Source organism: Scophthalmus maximus, chromosome 15 (genome assembly GCF_022379125.1).
Source record: "Scophthalmus maximus strain ysfricsl-2021 chromosome 15, ASM2237912v1, whole genome shotgun sequence".
Taxonomy (NCBI): domain Eukaryota; kingdom Metazoa; phylum Chordata; class Actinopteri; order Pleuronectiformes; family Scophthalmidae; genus Scophthalmus; species Scophthalmus maximus.
In genome coordinates, this window is record NC_061529.1 from 5,784,704 (window position 1) to 5,799,516 (window position 14,813).

Genomic DNA, 14,813 nt, shown 5'->3' on the forward strand with positions numbered 1-14,813 from the left:
TTTAATTGTCACCAATTTTCAAATATGAACTGTCCTCATCTTGTTCGACAATACTCGGATATCTTTTGGTTTGGTTTTTGTTGATTTAAGACGTTCTGAGGTTGTTATCTTGGGCTCTGAAAACTTGCAATAGATGGGGTTTTTCCAGACAAAACAATGAATTGATGAATAGAGAAAATGATAACTAATGAAAAATATTAATTGGCAATTAAAATTTTAGGCAGTTGCTGCCCTAATCTCCAATGTGCCGGGCACATAATTATACATTACAATATTTCTACATTCACTTTATTTTATTTGACTTTTTTATTGGTCCTAAAAACAAATGTAATCCTGAGTAACTAACTATAATAACAATATTTCATTTAATTCCCTCAGATTTCCAGAAACTGCAGTGAGGACATGACCTGAGAGGTGCTCCTGTTTATTGATTTGTGTGCATTGTCCCTTTAACGTGCCTCGCCACATGTCAGGCGGACAGCCCCCTCCAAGAAACTGTTCGATCCCTCCCGCGCCAAAACGGAACGTCCCAGTCCGGACGATGGCGCAACGAATCTTCCCTACAAACTCAACCCATTCGTCTCTGAGTCGATGAACCGTTGACATCGTTCTGTCCGGTAAGTTCAACTTTTTTGAAATGTTTGATCCTAATTGTTTACGCGTCACTGAGCGATGCGCTGTCAAATAGACAGATGTTGTTGCTGGAGCGTTTTCTCCCTCTATTCAATACAAATAAATCAATCTATCTGCCGAATAATTTATGACACTTCAGATTTATTGAGCTGAACCGTTTTACATTCCGGCGCATGCGCGTTGCGTAACTGCTTATTGCGTAATGGTGGATGTTCACAGACCTCATCAGTCACATCTATACTACAAGTACTTGTTACTGTGCTTTCTCTTCTGCTTCCTCCTCCTCGAGTTTCTTCTTCTAAATGGTTTTATTATTCATAACATGTATTATTATTGCTTGCTAAGATGTTGTTATAAAAACCTTATTATGACAAAGAAATGCAATTGAGGCTCGATATTTTACAGTTTAAACCCTTTATCATAAATAACTAAAAATATAACACAGATACAACCAAATATATAGATGTTGAAAAAAAATATAGAAACATATAACATAATTGCACATCGTTTCTGTATTGTCTTTTCTTAAAAATGTACATTTTCATATTTCCATCATGAACGCCGATAAAAATATTAAATTAAATTAGATTCAGTTCAATTCCATGCACTCAAGCATGTTTGCATTTTTAATATATGAATGTGGTCTATACACAACTGTAAAAAAAAATATATATATATATATATATATATATATATATATGTGTGTGTATGTAAAACAATCACATTATTTACAAATCCTGTGAGAGCTGTTGCTCTCCTGTCTGTTGGTCACTGTTGTTGACTTCCCACTTGTTCTGCTTTCACAGTTGCCACTGCTGCTGCAAATGCATCACATCCTGCACACTGGAAGGTTTTTACTGGGAAACCCCTACGAGACAGTGAGTGTTTGAAACTGCAAGTGAAACGCTTTTTCGTTAAGTTGCCTCAGGTTAACTTGCTGTTTTTTGTTGTTGTTGTTGTGGCGTCTGTCCAACCAGTTATAGGGTAGCAAGACGTATATTTTGATTTGATTTGATTTGTATTTGTCCATTACCATCAATAACACCAAAACAAAAATCATATATAAAACACAAAGATTTTAACTGTATAATGTATTTTTGAATAGCTATGAAACATAGGCTTCAATGTTAAGAAAAATTGAAACCTCATATCTTACTGCCTTTTATTAGGGCTGGCGCAAGTGTTACTCGAGCTTTGCCGCGATGATGCGGGCAGTGTGTGTTGACGTACCGGGAGGGCCGGAGAATTTGCTCCTGCGGACTGTCCCCAGACCTCGACCTAAAGATGGAGAAGTCCTGATTAAAGTTCACGCAACCGCCCTCAACAGGGCAGATTTATTACAGGTATGATACAATATGCATTCTTACAAAAAATGCTAAATACAAACTATTGTACGTCTAATGTGAGTCACATGAGTCATTTTATTACCTCATCAAATCCAACCGACAGAATCAGATGTGTTGCACTCAATTATTCATCTCAGCGCATACATCATGTTTATGTTCTGTTCTCTCCACAGAGGCGAGGGCTGTACCCACCTCCTCCGGGTGAGAGTGACATCATCGGCCTGGAGGTGGCCGGGACTGTGGATGCCCTGGGCCCCGGGGTGAAGAGAGGCTGGAGGCCAGATGACAGGGTGATGGCCTTGCTCTGCGGAGGAGGATATGCGGAGTATGTCGCTGTGCCCGAGGAGCTTCTCATGCCCGTTCCCCCGAATCTCACTCTCTGCCAGGCTGCTGCCGTTCCAGAGGCCTGGCTCACTGCTTTTCAGCTGCTGGCTCTCATAGGTAAACCAGACTTTTTCTTTCAGACCAGAGAACAGAGTAGAAGCTCTCCCTTGATTTTCATTTTGAAAAAACTAACTTTATCAACTTTAAAGTGCTCATCCATTCCTACCTGCAAGGTTGATAAAAACATTCATTGAAATGAATCCTCCCATCCCCCTTGTTCCCACTTTCTATTATTAACAACAAAGCCAATGACAATAATGATAAGATAATAATTATAAAACTTTTATATATCGCTATCACTTTTATATATGCTTATCTAATCAAGTTTACAAAGTGCTTTTACGACATACACGGGAATAAAACGGCACAGGAGAAAACTTGACAAGATGAAAATAAGAAAGATAAAAGAAATTGATAAAAACAAACAACAGTCAAAACCAGTTAAAAGGCATCAAAAGGATTTTCCATTAAAATTTGAAAAAATCATTGCATAAAATCTATGCAATAATTTTAAAAAACGGAAAGGTGCTGGCAAAGTCTAATCTCCTCAGGCAAAGAATTCCAGAGCCTCGGGCCCTGATGGCAAAAGCCCGGTCCCCCTTGGTTACCGGTCTCGACTTTTAGGAATTAGGGAGATATGGCCCCTTTGCGCTGGGTGTAGGTTACAATGCGAGCAGCAGCTTTCTGCACAAGCTGAAGCCGAGACAATGAGGATCTACTCATACTTGTAGCTGGTGCATTGTACTAGAAAAGACAGAGCTGATTTGATTTAGGCAATATCTCTCAGGTGAAAGCAACAGGATCTGATAACATTATTGATATGGAGCTTCGCCATTTAGTGTTGTTCACTATTATTATTACACAATCTCATATTCTGTCCTTTTTCCCCCCGTCTTCTCTGCTGCAGCTCAGGTGAAGGAGGGCGAGGTGGTGCTGGCTCACGCCGGAGCCAGCGGGGTGGGAACGGCAGCCGTTCAGCTGGTTCGTCTGTTCGGCGCCGTGCCCGTCGTCACGGCGGGGAGCCCGGAGAAGCTGAAGATCACCGAGGAGTTGGGAGCAGCGGCCGGGTTCAACTACAAAGAGGAAAGCTTCGCACAAGGCGTCCATGACTTTACAGGAGGTGAAGTGTGTTGTCCCCTCTTATCTGTCTCGCCATTTCTATTTTGTACTATTACAGCGATTCATCAAACAATATGACTCGGTTCTGTAGAATTTTCCTTACACTTTCTACATCAGCAGCTTCATTCATTTTTGCTCATGGTTTCAATGTGTTTCAAACATTTGTTGATGAAAATTTGTTGAGATTTTGAAGCTAAAGCTTTTGTTATTCTGTTTATTTCTATATTTCTACAACAAATTCCATAAAAAAGATGCACCTCGTAACTCGTATTTTAATCCATCGTCAAATGGATTAAAATACTGAATTTGTTTGGGACTGTTTTTCAGCTGTGGATTATTACATATTTGTTTGCCTAGAAAGTATTTCTGACAGTAGAATGAACTATATTGTGCATTTTAATATAATTAAAAAAGGCGGCCTTTGTAACAAATGTGTTTTAATTGTTTTTTTAATAGTTCAACAGGATCAATCTTTTTTTAAATTATGTTTCTTTATTTAATAGGGACAAAGCACAAACATGAAAATAAGTAAAGTGCCAAATGTTGGAGTTTGCTGTTCAATGATTGGTTCCTGTCTTTTTATGGGATTTGTTGACAAGAAGAAAACTATAGAATATCAGCTCCCTTATAGTTTTTAGGTAAATACATACTAAGTGAATATATCATTTTGATATTGTTTAAAGAAATTCTATATACGGTTATTGATGAGAATACAAATGAAGGGTGAAAATAAGGTAACCATCCTCCATTGAGGGGTCGAACCAGAGTCTAAGTCAACACAGTAACTTCATTTTAATTTCACAGGCAAGGGAGCGGACGTCATACTCGACTGCATCGGTGGACGTAACTGGGAGCAGAACGTGAGCTGCTTGGCCACCGACGGCAGGTGGGTGCTGTACGGCACCATGGGCGGCAGAGCGGTGGAGGGAGATCTCCTGGGCAGACTGCTCTCCAAGCGAGGACACTTGCTCTGCAGCCTCCTTCGCTCTCGCAGCCTTCAGGTGAGAACATGCTTACTCAGATGAAATGAAAATCCAAGGCGCTTTCAATTTCTCTTGTCTCGTTTTGGAACGTTACCACATCTCTTGAATTTACACGTCTGTGACTAATTGTGGCTTTGCTTGGTTTTCTCCTCTCAGTACAAAGCGGACCTGATCCACGCGTTTTCACGCCGAGTGTTGCCGCATTTCTCCGACCAGGCTGCTTCCTTGAGGCCAGTGGTCGACAGCACGTTCAACCTGGAGGACATTGCAGAGGCGCATAGGCGCATGGAGGCCAATAAGAACACAGGGAAGATTATCATTAATGTGATTCCACAGAAACAGGAAGCGCAGTGACCAACCGCTGCAGTGGAAATGTAATATCCCTACAGACATCAAAATGCTCTGAGATGTAAATTTCATTTATGTTAATGAATCTTACAACAGTGTTTGACAAACAAACAAACACCCACTTCTAAATGTTCAGTATTGTGTTCATACAGGAAATAGAGACACAGATGCTATCCAGCCACAGATTTTTTTTTTAAGCTTATTTTCAAGTTCGGCCTTTCTGCCTCTCAGTTCATGTTTATATTGTCTGATTTTCAGATTCAAGTTTGTCAATGTAGAGTTTTGCCACTGTAGGAATAGTTTGTGTATTTAAAACTGCAATATACAATTTTGCCACTAGATGACACATACTCTGTTTTTACATATACATGTTTCTCCAGCTGCAAAACTATATTACATGTCCACATACTTTTACAAGCTCAAAATATCAATGACTCATTCGATGCCCTACACAAGTTCCAGTCTCCACCCATTCTAATTTTTCCCTCTCTTCCTGCTTCTTCATACAGTAATTCAAGACAGCAATACAGATTATCTTTTGTCTATGCTGTAGGCAGCAATCCTAACACAATTTCCTCAGAAATGGCATTTTCATAATTACTAATAAATCAATTAAAAAGGAAGTTTGCCTCATTCATTTGGTGCCAAGTTTTAAAAGTGATGTATGGCACTTATTAATTCAACGGAATACAAAAATAAACCATGCACAGACAATTTAAAAACATCCAACTTTTATTTTTGAACAGACATTTCAAATCTTATAAAACGGCACAGTAAATAATCTACCAAAGCTTCTTTAATAATTATGATCACAAAGCCTCAAGCTTTCAATATAATACTGTAGTTATTACTCTAAACTAGTATTGCGGGAGTCTGTTACTATGTGTGTGGCGAACTCTTCGTGTCCGTCTTGACATTATACCGCCCGTCACGTTCCGTTTCTCACATTAACCCGATGAACTGCCGCTCGCAGTAGTAGCATCGTAGAACAATCTCAGGCGTCTGAAACACGGTGGAACCCGGAGCTCGCAGGCGGCCTGGGTCACGTGTGTAGTGTTTGGTTGATAACGTAACTAACATTTAAAAAAGGATAATAACCGTGTGTCGCTTGCAGTTTAAAGCACATTTTTACTGCATGTTCTACTTTCTACCTGTAGTTTAACTGTTTGATGATTTTTGTCACTTAAAAAAAACAAAACACGAGAATAACTGCTGTCTTGGGTGAATAATCAACTTAGATTACTGGCACAAGCTTAAGGGAAAAAAAAAATCACCCTTTAAGTCACCTGGCAGTACAGTCCACCTCTGCACTATTATATCACAGACAAACCTCAATGCAATATTCTCTAAATTCTACCTCAAGACTATAGTTTGCCTTTTTCTCCTTTACCTAAAAGCACTCAGCTACAAATCTTAATAGCAATGATCGCTGATTTCATGAGTCTGTGGTATTTTAAAATACAGGAACATCAGTGATTAATACCAGTTCACAGGCGAAGGTTCATGAGGCACTGAGCTCTGTTGTTAAACTGCCAGTGTAGTTACTGGGGTAATGGTAAAAAATAAAATAAAATAAAAAAAGTAAGGAAACAATGGCACCAAACAGTCCGATCTGTTGTGAGTAATGTTTGTGAAAAGGCAGGTAGGGAACAGGGGGGTACAGAGAGTTAAATATGGAGTATATATTGTATTCAGTAGCACCAGGGGAAAGAGTTTGTCCGTCAGTGTCAGAGGGTCTGAACTATGACAGGATACAGTAGGGACATGTGCTCGGCGCCTCTGATCGGCAGCTTGTGAGTGGTGTAGTAGTGGATGACCTCGGGGATGGTGGAGAAGGGAGGGCTGTTCTCCCCGAGCACGTAACGCCCGTCTGTGGTATGGGTGAACTTCATGTGCATGAAGCCTTTGCAGCTCCTGAGAAAGAAACAGGAGAGGTGAGACTTTGACTTGAATAGTTCAATCAAAAGTAGGGACATGAGGAGAGTCCAAATTTGAATGACCCGGAATCTGTTTTTAACAAGAGCGTCGATAGGAGTGTGTACCTGAGTGAGAGCGAGTAGTCGTTGCGGCAGGACTGGCTGTTCCTCACCAGGTAGGAGCTCTCCTTGCACAGAGTCAGTAGACTTTCTGACTCCGAGCGGCTCAGGGCTCCATGGTACCATCTGCAGGTGAACAGGAAAAAACGTAAGAGAAGACAGATTCATTGTGATTTAAAAAAAAATATGGGCCAGGAGATGCATAATCAGATGTAATCGAGGGAAAAAAAGAAAAAGAGTTAGACTCCTAACACTCAAGACAAGATCAGAGATTGTCCACTTACACTTGTCTCTCCAGAGGGAGAAAAGGATCCACTCTCTCTCCCAGGAGAGGTGGAGTGTCACCAACCAAACGGAGTGTGGTTGATTCTGTCGATGTGGACGTGGTGCCCGACTTGGTGAGCCTGGTCTGGTCCGTCTGAGCTCGTGAGCGCTCCCTTTCTGCCCCTTCAAACTGAACTATGGCCAGAAAGATAGAGGGAGAGATACAGCAGATTTGTTAAAAAAAATTTAAAAAACCTAATTTGGCACAGAAACATATACACTAAGAAAGATTGTTTACCTGCTAGAGCTTTAGAGATGTTGTCCTTCTTCCATTCCCAGGGCTGGTCGTATTCATCAGCCGGCCTCTCGTCGTCCTGCGGGAGCCTGCTCTCCCTGCCGTCTACCAGGCCAAGTCCGCCCTCAACCTTCAGAGGTTGCTGTTGTGCTGGTAGAGCAGCTCGGTGGTGGTGGTGGTGATGACGAGTCCTCTCCTCGTATGGGTTGTCGTACAACTGGGCGGGGTCTCCGCTCACGGACCTGTTAGTCATCGTGCTGTGCTGCAGTTCTTTAAAGAAAACCATAAAAAGTAAGTGACTTCCTGCTCAATCTTCAGTCACGAGCAAGAAAACAGTGCAACAATCTTGATTTAATTTTTTTTTCTAAGCATTAAAATATGGGACCAGAAGTTGTAAATCAAATCTGCTGACTGAATATTTTAGGTCCTTCTTTGTTATATTGAGTCAAATTCAAATACATTCATAGGATAATCTTTGGTAGTCAATTAGTATCTCTACAATATGTTACTTTGACTCCCTGCGTAAATGAAACCTTTAAATTTAAACCTCAATTGACGAGTGAGCGATAAAGATATTATAATAAACCTGAGATGATCCGCTGGGCCTCGAATGGCTCCATGTAGCTGCAGTAGTCCGTAGGCGCAGGTTTGGGCTCCCAGTTTGGTCTGACTCTCGGATCTGGTCGGGCATCAAATGGGTCAGAGTAGTCTGTGTCTGTGTCCGACGCCGCTGGGGCAGAGGGAACCACCTTGGGAGGGAGGGAAACAAAAGGCGTCTATGTTTATAATTGTGCGTGAGAGACCTGCACACTTAGAGGATTAACAATTAGAGGACAAAAATGGGGGGAAAAAGCACTTACTGGCTCTTCTTGAACAGTCACAGGACTCAGGGGGATTTTACAGCGGCCAAACTCCTGCGAGTCCACTTTAATGAGTCTGTGTTTGGGAGACACCACTTTCACCTGTGACAACAAATGGAGACAAAACGATATTAAGTCAAACATCTCCTGAATGCTGCTGTTCTGGGACGTGAGCACCAGCGGCGATAAATAGGATAATTTATCATCCAAAAGTAAATGTATACAGTGGCACAGTGGTACAATGACTGTGAACGCCGGTCATACCTCCACACCGTTAGGCAGCACTGAACCAAATGCAGGGAAAGAGGGAAGGCTCATCGTGGCAGTGCAGGAGCTGAATCCGCCATTCTGGTGCTCTTTATCAGAGTGCTCGTACGGGTCCTCGAAATCCAGCTCCTTCTGAGCGCGGTAAGCCCTCAGAATCTCGCTCTCGCTGTAATCCGGCCTCGGGGGCTGTGGAGGGTCACGCCTGTTGCCAAAGTTTAGGTAGTCCTTCAGCCACTTTGCCATGGATCTGGGGATTGGCACTGAATTAGTACGGGTGGCATACTGCGGTAATGAGAACAAAAAACCTGGATTTCATATATTATTCTTTCATTAAATATCATCATTTCTGCCATTTAAAGCCTAGAATGCCATATAATTACAGTTTTATAAAAAAAAATGAATTACATAAATAAAATGTTTATCTTGGTCCGACTGAAACTGCCTTTTTTTAAACTCTGGTATCTCAACGTTGTGATTGACGTTTGTAAAAATCTAAATCTGGAATAGTCTAGGTCTACAAGGGCAATCAGAAAAACATGAAACTAGTCTAGGGCCGCAACTAACGATTATTTTCATTATCGATTAATCTGTTGTTTATTTTCTCAATTAATCGATTAGTTGTTGATGTTTTGTTTTTTACACGAACCAAAGATATTTAGTTCACTGTCACAGAGGAGCAAAGAAACCAGAAAATGTTCACAATTAAGAAGCTGAAATCACAGAATTTTTAAAAACTACATGAATCGATGAATCAATTATCAAAATAGTTTGCAGATTAATTTAAGTCGATTTCGACTCGATCGAACGATTAACTGTTCCAGCTCCAATATTATTCCTTCGTTAATTATCATAATTGCTGCCATTTAAAGCCTAAAATGCCATATAATTACAGTTTTAGCTTTATGAATGTTTGGTTTTCTTCTATCACATAAATCAAATGTATATCTTGGTTCTTTTAAGACTCTGGTATTCGTATTGTGTTCCCAACTGAATAAAAGCCATAACGATCAAAACCCAGAATAGTCAAAGTGTACCAGGACAATCAGGGAAAAGAAACATAAGTCTCGTCTTGTGTAAAGAATAACACATCTGAAGTTATTGATCTCAGTTGATTTCTCCAGGCTCGTGGCAGAGCTGCAGCCTCACTTGGACTCTTTTGTTTGCACTAGTTAGCCCACATGAGTTGACTGTGGCCCTGGACACAGACGTTGACCCCAACACCTAAATCAACAGGTCCTGCGAAATAACCTTACCGACTTTTAATTCTCACAACTGTAACTCACACGTGGGTTTTTTTTTGGAATTAATTCCCCACGGCTCAAGCTAACATGCTCAGCGACTCACAAGTATAACCACTAACAATTAGCTAGTTAGCATTACATCGGGGATTCGATCGATTATTCATTCGTACCAGTTGATTTTATAAAGCGTTTACTCACAAACTGCAAACGTGCTTCAACGGACTGCGCTAACATTGCGGTCGTGTTGTCCATTAGAACAAGAACATGGCATTTTTAAAGTCGCACGAGTCGCGAGACCGATGTGTAAACGTGCCAAAGCTAAGTTAGCTGGGTCAAGCTAACCTGCTAATCGTTACCTGCTAACGTCACTGGTTTCTCTTCTGCATTGAGGGTTGCCAGTTCCGGTGGTGTGTCCGTGGTCGTTACCATCCGGCCTGTTCGGTTTCACGTTGCCAGGTTTACACAAAGAAGCATTTGTTATCCCGTGGAAATCCCGTCCGAGCGGGTCGGTCGGTGGGTCGGTGGGTGGGTGGGTGGGTGCAGGCAGCAGCTGACGTTAGCCGGACCAGACGCGGACCGAGGGGCGGTTCGTCTTCTCCCCGACACAACACTCGGTGGCACGGCGGGATGGTTTAAAGGGGAGTGCGTGCGGAGGTATTTTTTCATGGGTCGACATTAAAGTTAAACATAAACACAAAGTGTTGGTGTTGTCAGCATATATACACAGAATTAGAAAAAGGATATAGAATGAAATGAAATAAAATTCACACTATTTACAATCAATTTCTTGTAAATAGTGTGAATTTAGTTAAAATCCTCATTCATTATCATTATTTTTTTTGAAACCCAGTCAGCTGCTGAGTGTCGTTTTATTTGTCTGTGGTCAAAGCATGGAATATAATCCTCTGTGACAATCATGGTGAATTAATTTAAACTTTAGATGAAATTTACTAATGCACTATCAAAACATCAGACCCTACAAACTGCCATCGGCTGAAGACTATGTATGCAATATGAATACATGAAGTTTATTTTATTATCACAGTAAATCACATAAAAAAAGCTCTTCAGAGTATGTAAATGTTAACCAAAGATTCATACTGTACATCTTAAATTACAATTTGAGGGGGCAGGGGTGCTATACATATTTTAAAGCCCTCCACCCAGGAGAAAATTTGGATTTGTGCCATCAAAAGTTTCTGTATTTCCTCCCACTGTAAAATGAACCACATATCAACTGAAAATCACACTGTCCCCAGGGCTTTCATATCATATTTACTATTGAATTACATGAAATTGCAATATTAACTATATAAAATTTCAGATGTTTATCTGCGTTTCAACCTATTCTTACGTTTCTGATCTACATAAATTCTCATGTTTTACACATGATTTAATAATGTTTAAAAGGTTTCACTGGGTTTGGACAAAAGACTAAACAGTTCCTACGACCAGCCAACAACACAATGACTTTTTATTAGTCATATCTTTAATAAGCATAAATGGGTTTACATACAATTTTGATTTCTATAGCGCGTTAATAAAAAAAAAAGTCCACATTATTATATTTCTTTCTGCGTCACTCATACAATTGTGTGTCAGTCACTCAATTCATCTTCGTTTCATTCGCTGTCATTGCTGTCGCTGTCTGAGTACGCCCCCAGCAGGCTGAGAGATGAAGCCCCGTTTTGCATGGTAATGGGCTTTGAAGCTTTTGTGGACTCGGGCGTCTTTGATGCCTCTGAATCTGTAAAAACAAGATACATAATGATGACTGTGCCTTCCAAATTATCTGCCAACTTCTAATTAAGGATGTGAATGAGTAGCAAAAGATGTCTGTTTGTGAAATATGCAAATATATTGTCAGGACATAAATCAAATGAATCAACTAATGTCTAAGATTTTAAATTAATCATGTCTTTAAGTAATAAGGGTTATGTAATTGTTACCTGTTTGCGAAGAGGGAGCGGCAGTGGCCACCACTGGACTGGGTTTGCTGACAGCTGCTGTTGGTTTCTTGCGCACTACCAGTGACCCCAGTGCTTTTACACCACCCAGTGTCCCCACACTCCTCTCCCAGCTCTCCGTCTTGGCCCTCTTCACTGCCGAAGCCGTGGCTCCCTTTAGAAACACAACATGAGACAATGAAAAAACGCGCAATGCAAAATGGGAAGCTTTACATGACAAAACAAATTTCATGCACTGAGCCTACAAAGATTTTATCACCAAGTGTAGGAAAAAAAGATATACCTCAAGTTATATACACAATAACATTTTATTAGGAGTAACTGATTTTCTCTGGCCACTTTAACTGCCTTAACTCAGCAATTGGCAGAACAGTTAAGAAACTTAATAAAAGGTGAGGAGCTGCAGAACTGGGTCATAAAGGGCAACTCCTTTCACATTATTCTGCAGATGTTATATCCATTTTTATTGTCAAAATATTGATTAGTGTAGTGCTTTGATGATTGCAACCAGTATTTGAATTGGTTGCAAATCATTTAATTTAGTTTTCCCTTTGTTGTGTGTCGTACATACCTGTGTCTCTATGGGTTTGTCGGTGGTGAGAATGTCTGTTGGTTTGTCCGTGCTGGACTTGTTTGACTGTGAGCTGCTGCTCTCCTCTTCTTTCTCTGAATCAGAGTCAGAGTCTCTTATTCTTTTCACGAGGACACGGTCTAACATCTCCCTGTGAAACAATTACGGTAGTCTTTTTTTTTCTGGGTTCTTGGGTATGAGCACATACTAAAATCAACACCGATTATTAGAAGAGTGCATATGACAAGGTCTGGCCAATTAGCTTTATTTACTTAATTGTTAAATACATATAAATTATTTGTTTCAAATTTGCTTCACTGCCCATTGTCATTTTAAACCTCACTCACTAACTTGGTTTCTCGCTCATCCTCTTCCTTCTCCCGTTCCCTTTCTCTCCTCTCCAGATCTCTGTACCGGTCGATCATGCTCTCAAAGTCCACCTGAGCCTGCCTCTGGTTCAGCTCCTTCAGCTCCTGGAGGTTTTCCAAAACCTCCATCTCCAACTTGGAATCTTTTGTGCGGTTCTCCAACACCTGCCAGAGGATTAAGAAACAATTAAACTCCTCGTGGCCAATGCCTGAATGCTGCTCAGTAACAAAAACCAAAGCTGTAGCTTATGCACCGACCTTCATGGGGTTGTTCAGTTCCTCGTCTTCTCTCTCCTGCACGATTCTCTTCTCCTCCTCCTCAATTAGTTTCTCTGCCTGGAAGTTTCGTGTTGCACCGTGTTCCATTGCGTAGTCCGTGTTCTCTGGATCAGTCTATGATCACAGCATGAGATATGAAAATACAAGAAATAATTTTATGTTGGAGATGCTGCCAGCAGACAATACCATAGAAACAGTACTTAGACAAAGTAATTAGAGCATTAAAGACTCACCTTAAACGTAATCTCAGCAAGACACCGAGTACATTTGATGTAGAAACGGAAGATCGGCAGCCCCATGTACAGCTCATTCATAACAGTCTCTTTGCGTGCATTGAACTTCTTCCCCTTGTAGATGTACTCGCCACATGTTTTACACCTGCAAACAACCAGAGAGGCAAAGCTGATGACTCTGCAGTCACATTACAGAAGCCAGAAAGTCCTTGTTGCCAAGAGGCATCCCTCATCAAACTGAGATCCGACGCACAATCTAGACTTCTAATGTAAAAAGGGAAACAATTCCTGCTCCTTTTAATAGCCAGTAATAACTTCGAAGCAAATAAATAAAGAGAAGGTATTACTCTTTTAACATCCTAGAACCTATCTTAGTAATCAATGTTCCCACTTTTGGCATGACGTTAAACTTGCTGTTGCAGTTGATGCCAAGCAACCTGTGGAGATGAGCAGTAATGTGGGTGCTGACAGACATACCTCATGTTGAAGGGAGCCATCAATCGGACCACATACTGTCGATCTTTGGGCAGTTTGAGTTTGGGGATTTTGGACGGATCGAAATCCGGAGGGTAGTATTTCTGCGGGAGACAAAGCACAATTGTGAAACACTGTAAAGGCATAAACTCCTAAACAACAATAACAACAATAGTGCCCGTGTGGTTTAATTTGTAAGCAAAACACGAGCAGATGTAACTGATGTTAGCTGCAGCACACTTAGCTTCGAAGCTAACGTTAGCCTGCTCGGACACGGCGGCTCACTTTACTTTAAAGTTTGCATGAAAACAAACCACTGGTTGTCGCGTACTTACGTTTAACACTTTTCTTTCGGACATTGTGCCTTTTTGCTGGAAACCCGACGAAGAGAAAAACCGTGTCGAAGGCGCAAGCTAACTCAACGCAGCTAGTAGACTTCACAGCACATTAACTTCCGGCTGTCCCCCCTTTTTTTGCTTCCGGCGATCAGAGTTGTTCAACGTAGTTCTGCTGCGTTCCTGCAGAAGGGGCGAAACCTTAAAACAGCAAAAAAAGACATAAACAAACAAATAATTTAATTAATAAAAGATAAGTACATTAAGAACAATAGATAAAGCATACTTTTTGACTTTTATAACATCTGGCTAAAATTAGATGCATACATACACTTAAAATGCTCAACAGTATTTTATATAAGTAAATGTGCAGCATAAGATATTAAGATAAGATAAGATTTATTGATCTCCCGTATGGGGAGATTAAAAATTGACACAGCAGCAAATACGTGTAGCAGCACAGGGGAAATTAGGCAATACAATTAAATAGAATAGGGACAGAATCTAATGTAAATCACAAAATAGAAATACTATGCAGTAACAATAAAAAGCACACAAATAATGTGCATTGTAGCTGTTAAAAATACACATTGTGTGTCTGACAGGTTTATGTTACTGTCCAAGCCTGCATTTGAGCATGCAGCACTAAATTAGGCAACATTTTAAAGAATAAGACATCAGTGCCAGCTAATTTGGTTTCATTACTTTAAAGCTATTGTGCATTTCATGGTAAAAAAAAGCCCCCCGCCCTCCCCTACTTCCTGTGCCCGTGTTGTAACTAACCATGACAATGAATGTCCTGTAATCTTT

At 40.7% G+C, this 14,813-nt stretch overlaps 3 protein-coding genes across 4 annotated transcripts; 1 reads left to right on the top strand and 2 right to left on the bottom strand.

Moving 5' to 3' along the window:
- The first annotated feature begins 414 nt into the window (after positions 1 to 414).
- Positions 415 to 5,436, top strand: tp53i3 (tumor protein p53 inducible protein 3). Its single transcript, XM_035610840.2, has 7 exons — positions 415 to 617; positions 1,440 to 1,511; positions 1,803 to 1,976; positions 2,153 to 2,420; positions 3,271 to 3,483; positions 4,287 to 4,483; positions 4,622 to 5,436. Exons 2-7 carry the CDS (start codon positions 1,458 to 1,460, stop codon positions 4,817 to 4,819), a joined length of 1,104 nt encoding a protein of 367 aa, XP_035466733.1. The 5' UTR covers positions 415 to 617; positions 1,440 to 1,457; the 3' UTR covers positions 4,820 to 5,436.
- A 91-nt stretch (positions 5,437 to 5,527) lies between these two features.
- LOC118286401 (SH2 domain-containing adapter protein F) lies at positions 5,528 to 10,338 on the bottom strand. Of its 2 annotated transcripts, none has more exons than XM_035610834.2 (8): positions 10,133 to 10,338; positions 8,533 to 8,782; positions 8,269 to 8,370; positions 7,995 to 8,157; positions 7,412 to 7,678; positions 7,134 to 7,308; positions 6,856 to 6,975; positions 5,528 to 6,727 (listed from the first exon to the last, which is right to left on the bottom strand). In XM_035610834.2, exons 2-8 carry the CDS (start codon positions 8,776 to 8,778, stop codon positions 6,541 to 6,543), a joined length of 1,260 nt encoding a protein of 419 aa, XP_035466727.1. In that variant the 5' UTR covers positions 8,779 to 8,782; positions 10,133 to 10,338; the 3' UTR covers positions 5,528 to 6,540. The 2 variants fall into 2 exon arrangements, with proteins under 2 accessions (XP_035466727.1, XP_035466729.1); XM_035610836.2 differs by lacking the exon at positions 10,133 to 10,338 and adding an exon at positions 9,975 to 10,126.
- A 427-nt stretch (positions 10,339 to 10,765) lies between these two features.
- On the bottom strand, positions 10,766 to 14,163 carry yju2 (YJU2 splicing factor homolog). Its single transcript, XM_035611121.1, has 8 exons — positions 14,004 to 14,163; positions 13,672 to 13,772; positions 13,195 to 13,339; positions 12,941 to 13,075; positions 12,666 to 12,847; positions 12,315 to 12,465; positions 11,726 to 11,897; positions 10,766 to 11,523 (listed from the first exon to the last, which is right to left on the bottom strand). Exons 1-8 carry the CDS (start codon positions 14,025 to 14,027, stop codon positions 11,399 to 11,401), a joined length of 1,035 nt encoding a protein of 344 aa, XP_035467014.1. The 5' UTR covers positions 14,028 to 14,163; the 3' UTR covers positions 10,766 to 11,398.
- Between the last annotated feature and the right edge of the window lie 650 nt (positions 14,164 to 14,813).

What these genes read in the sequence shown, in the direction of transcription:
- tp53i3 (XM_035610840.2), top strand. Translation starts at nt 1,458, where the DNA reads ATGCATCACATCCTGCACACTGGAAGGTTTTTACTGGGAAACCCCTAC. An exon ending in TGGGAAACCCCTACGAGACA is followed by an intron (nt 1,512 to 1,802) that starts GTGAGTGTTTGA and finishes GCCTTTTATTAG; the next exon opens with GGCTGGCGCAAGTGTTACTC. An exon ending in ACAGGGCAGATTTATTACAG is followed by an intron (nt 1,977 to 2,152) that starts GTATGATACAAT and finishes TTCTCTCCACAG; the next exon opens with AGGCGAGGGCTGTACCCACC.
- LOC118286401 (XM_035610834.2), bottom strand. Translation starts at nt 8,778, where the DNA reads ATGGCAAAGTGGCTGAAGGACTACCTAAACTTTGGCAACAGGCGTGAC. An exon ending in CTCCCTCTGGAGAGACAAGT is followed by an intron (nt 6,976 to 7,133) that starts GTAAGTGGACAA and finishes GTTCACCTGCAG; the next exon opens with ATGGTACCATGGAGCCCTGA. An exon ending in GACTACTCGCTCTCACTCAG is followed by an intron (nt 6,728 to 6,855) that starts GTACACACTCCT and finishes TTTCTTTCTCAG; the next exon opens with GAGCTGCAAAGGCTTCATGC.
- yju2 (XM_035611121.1), bottom strand. Translation starts at nt 14,027, where the DNA reads ATGTCCGAAAGAAAAGTGTTAAAC. An exon ending in CCGAAAGAAAAGTGTTAAAC is followed by an intron (nt 13,773 to 14,003) that starts GTAAGTACGCGA and finishes TGTCTCCCGCAG; the next exon opens with AAATACTACCCTCCGGATTT. An exon ending in ATGGCTCCCTTCAACATGAG is followed by an intron (nt 13,340 to 13,671) that starts GTATGTCTGTCA and finishes GGTTGTTTGCAG; the next exon opens with GTGTAAAACATGTGGCGAGT.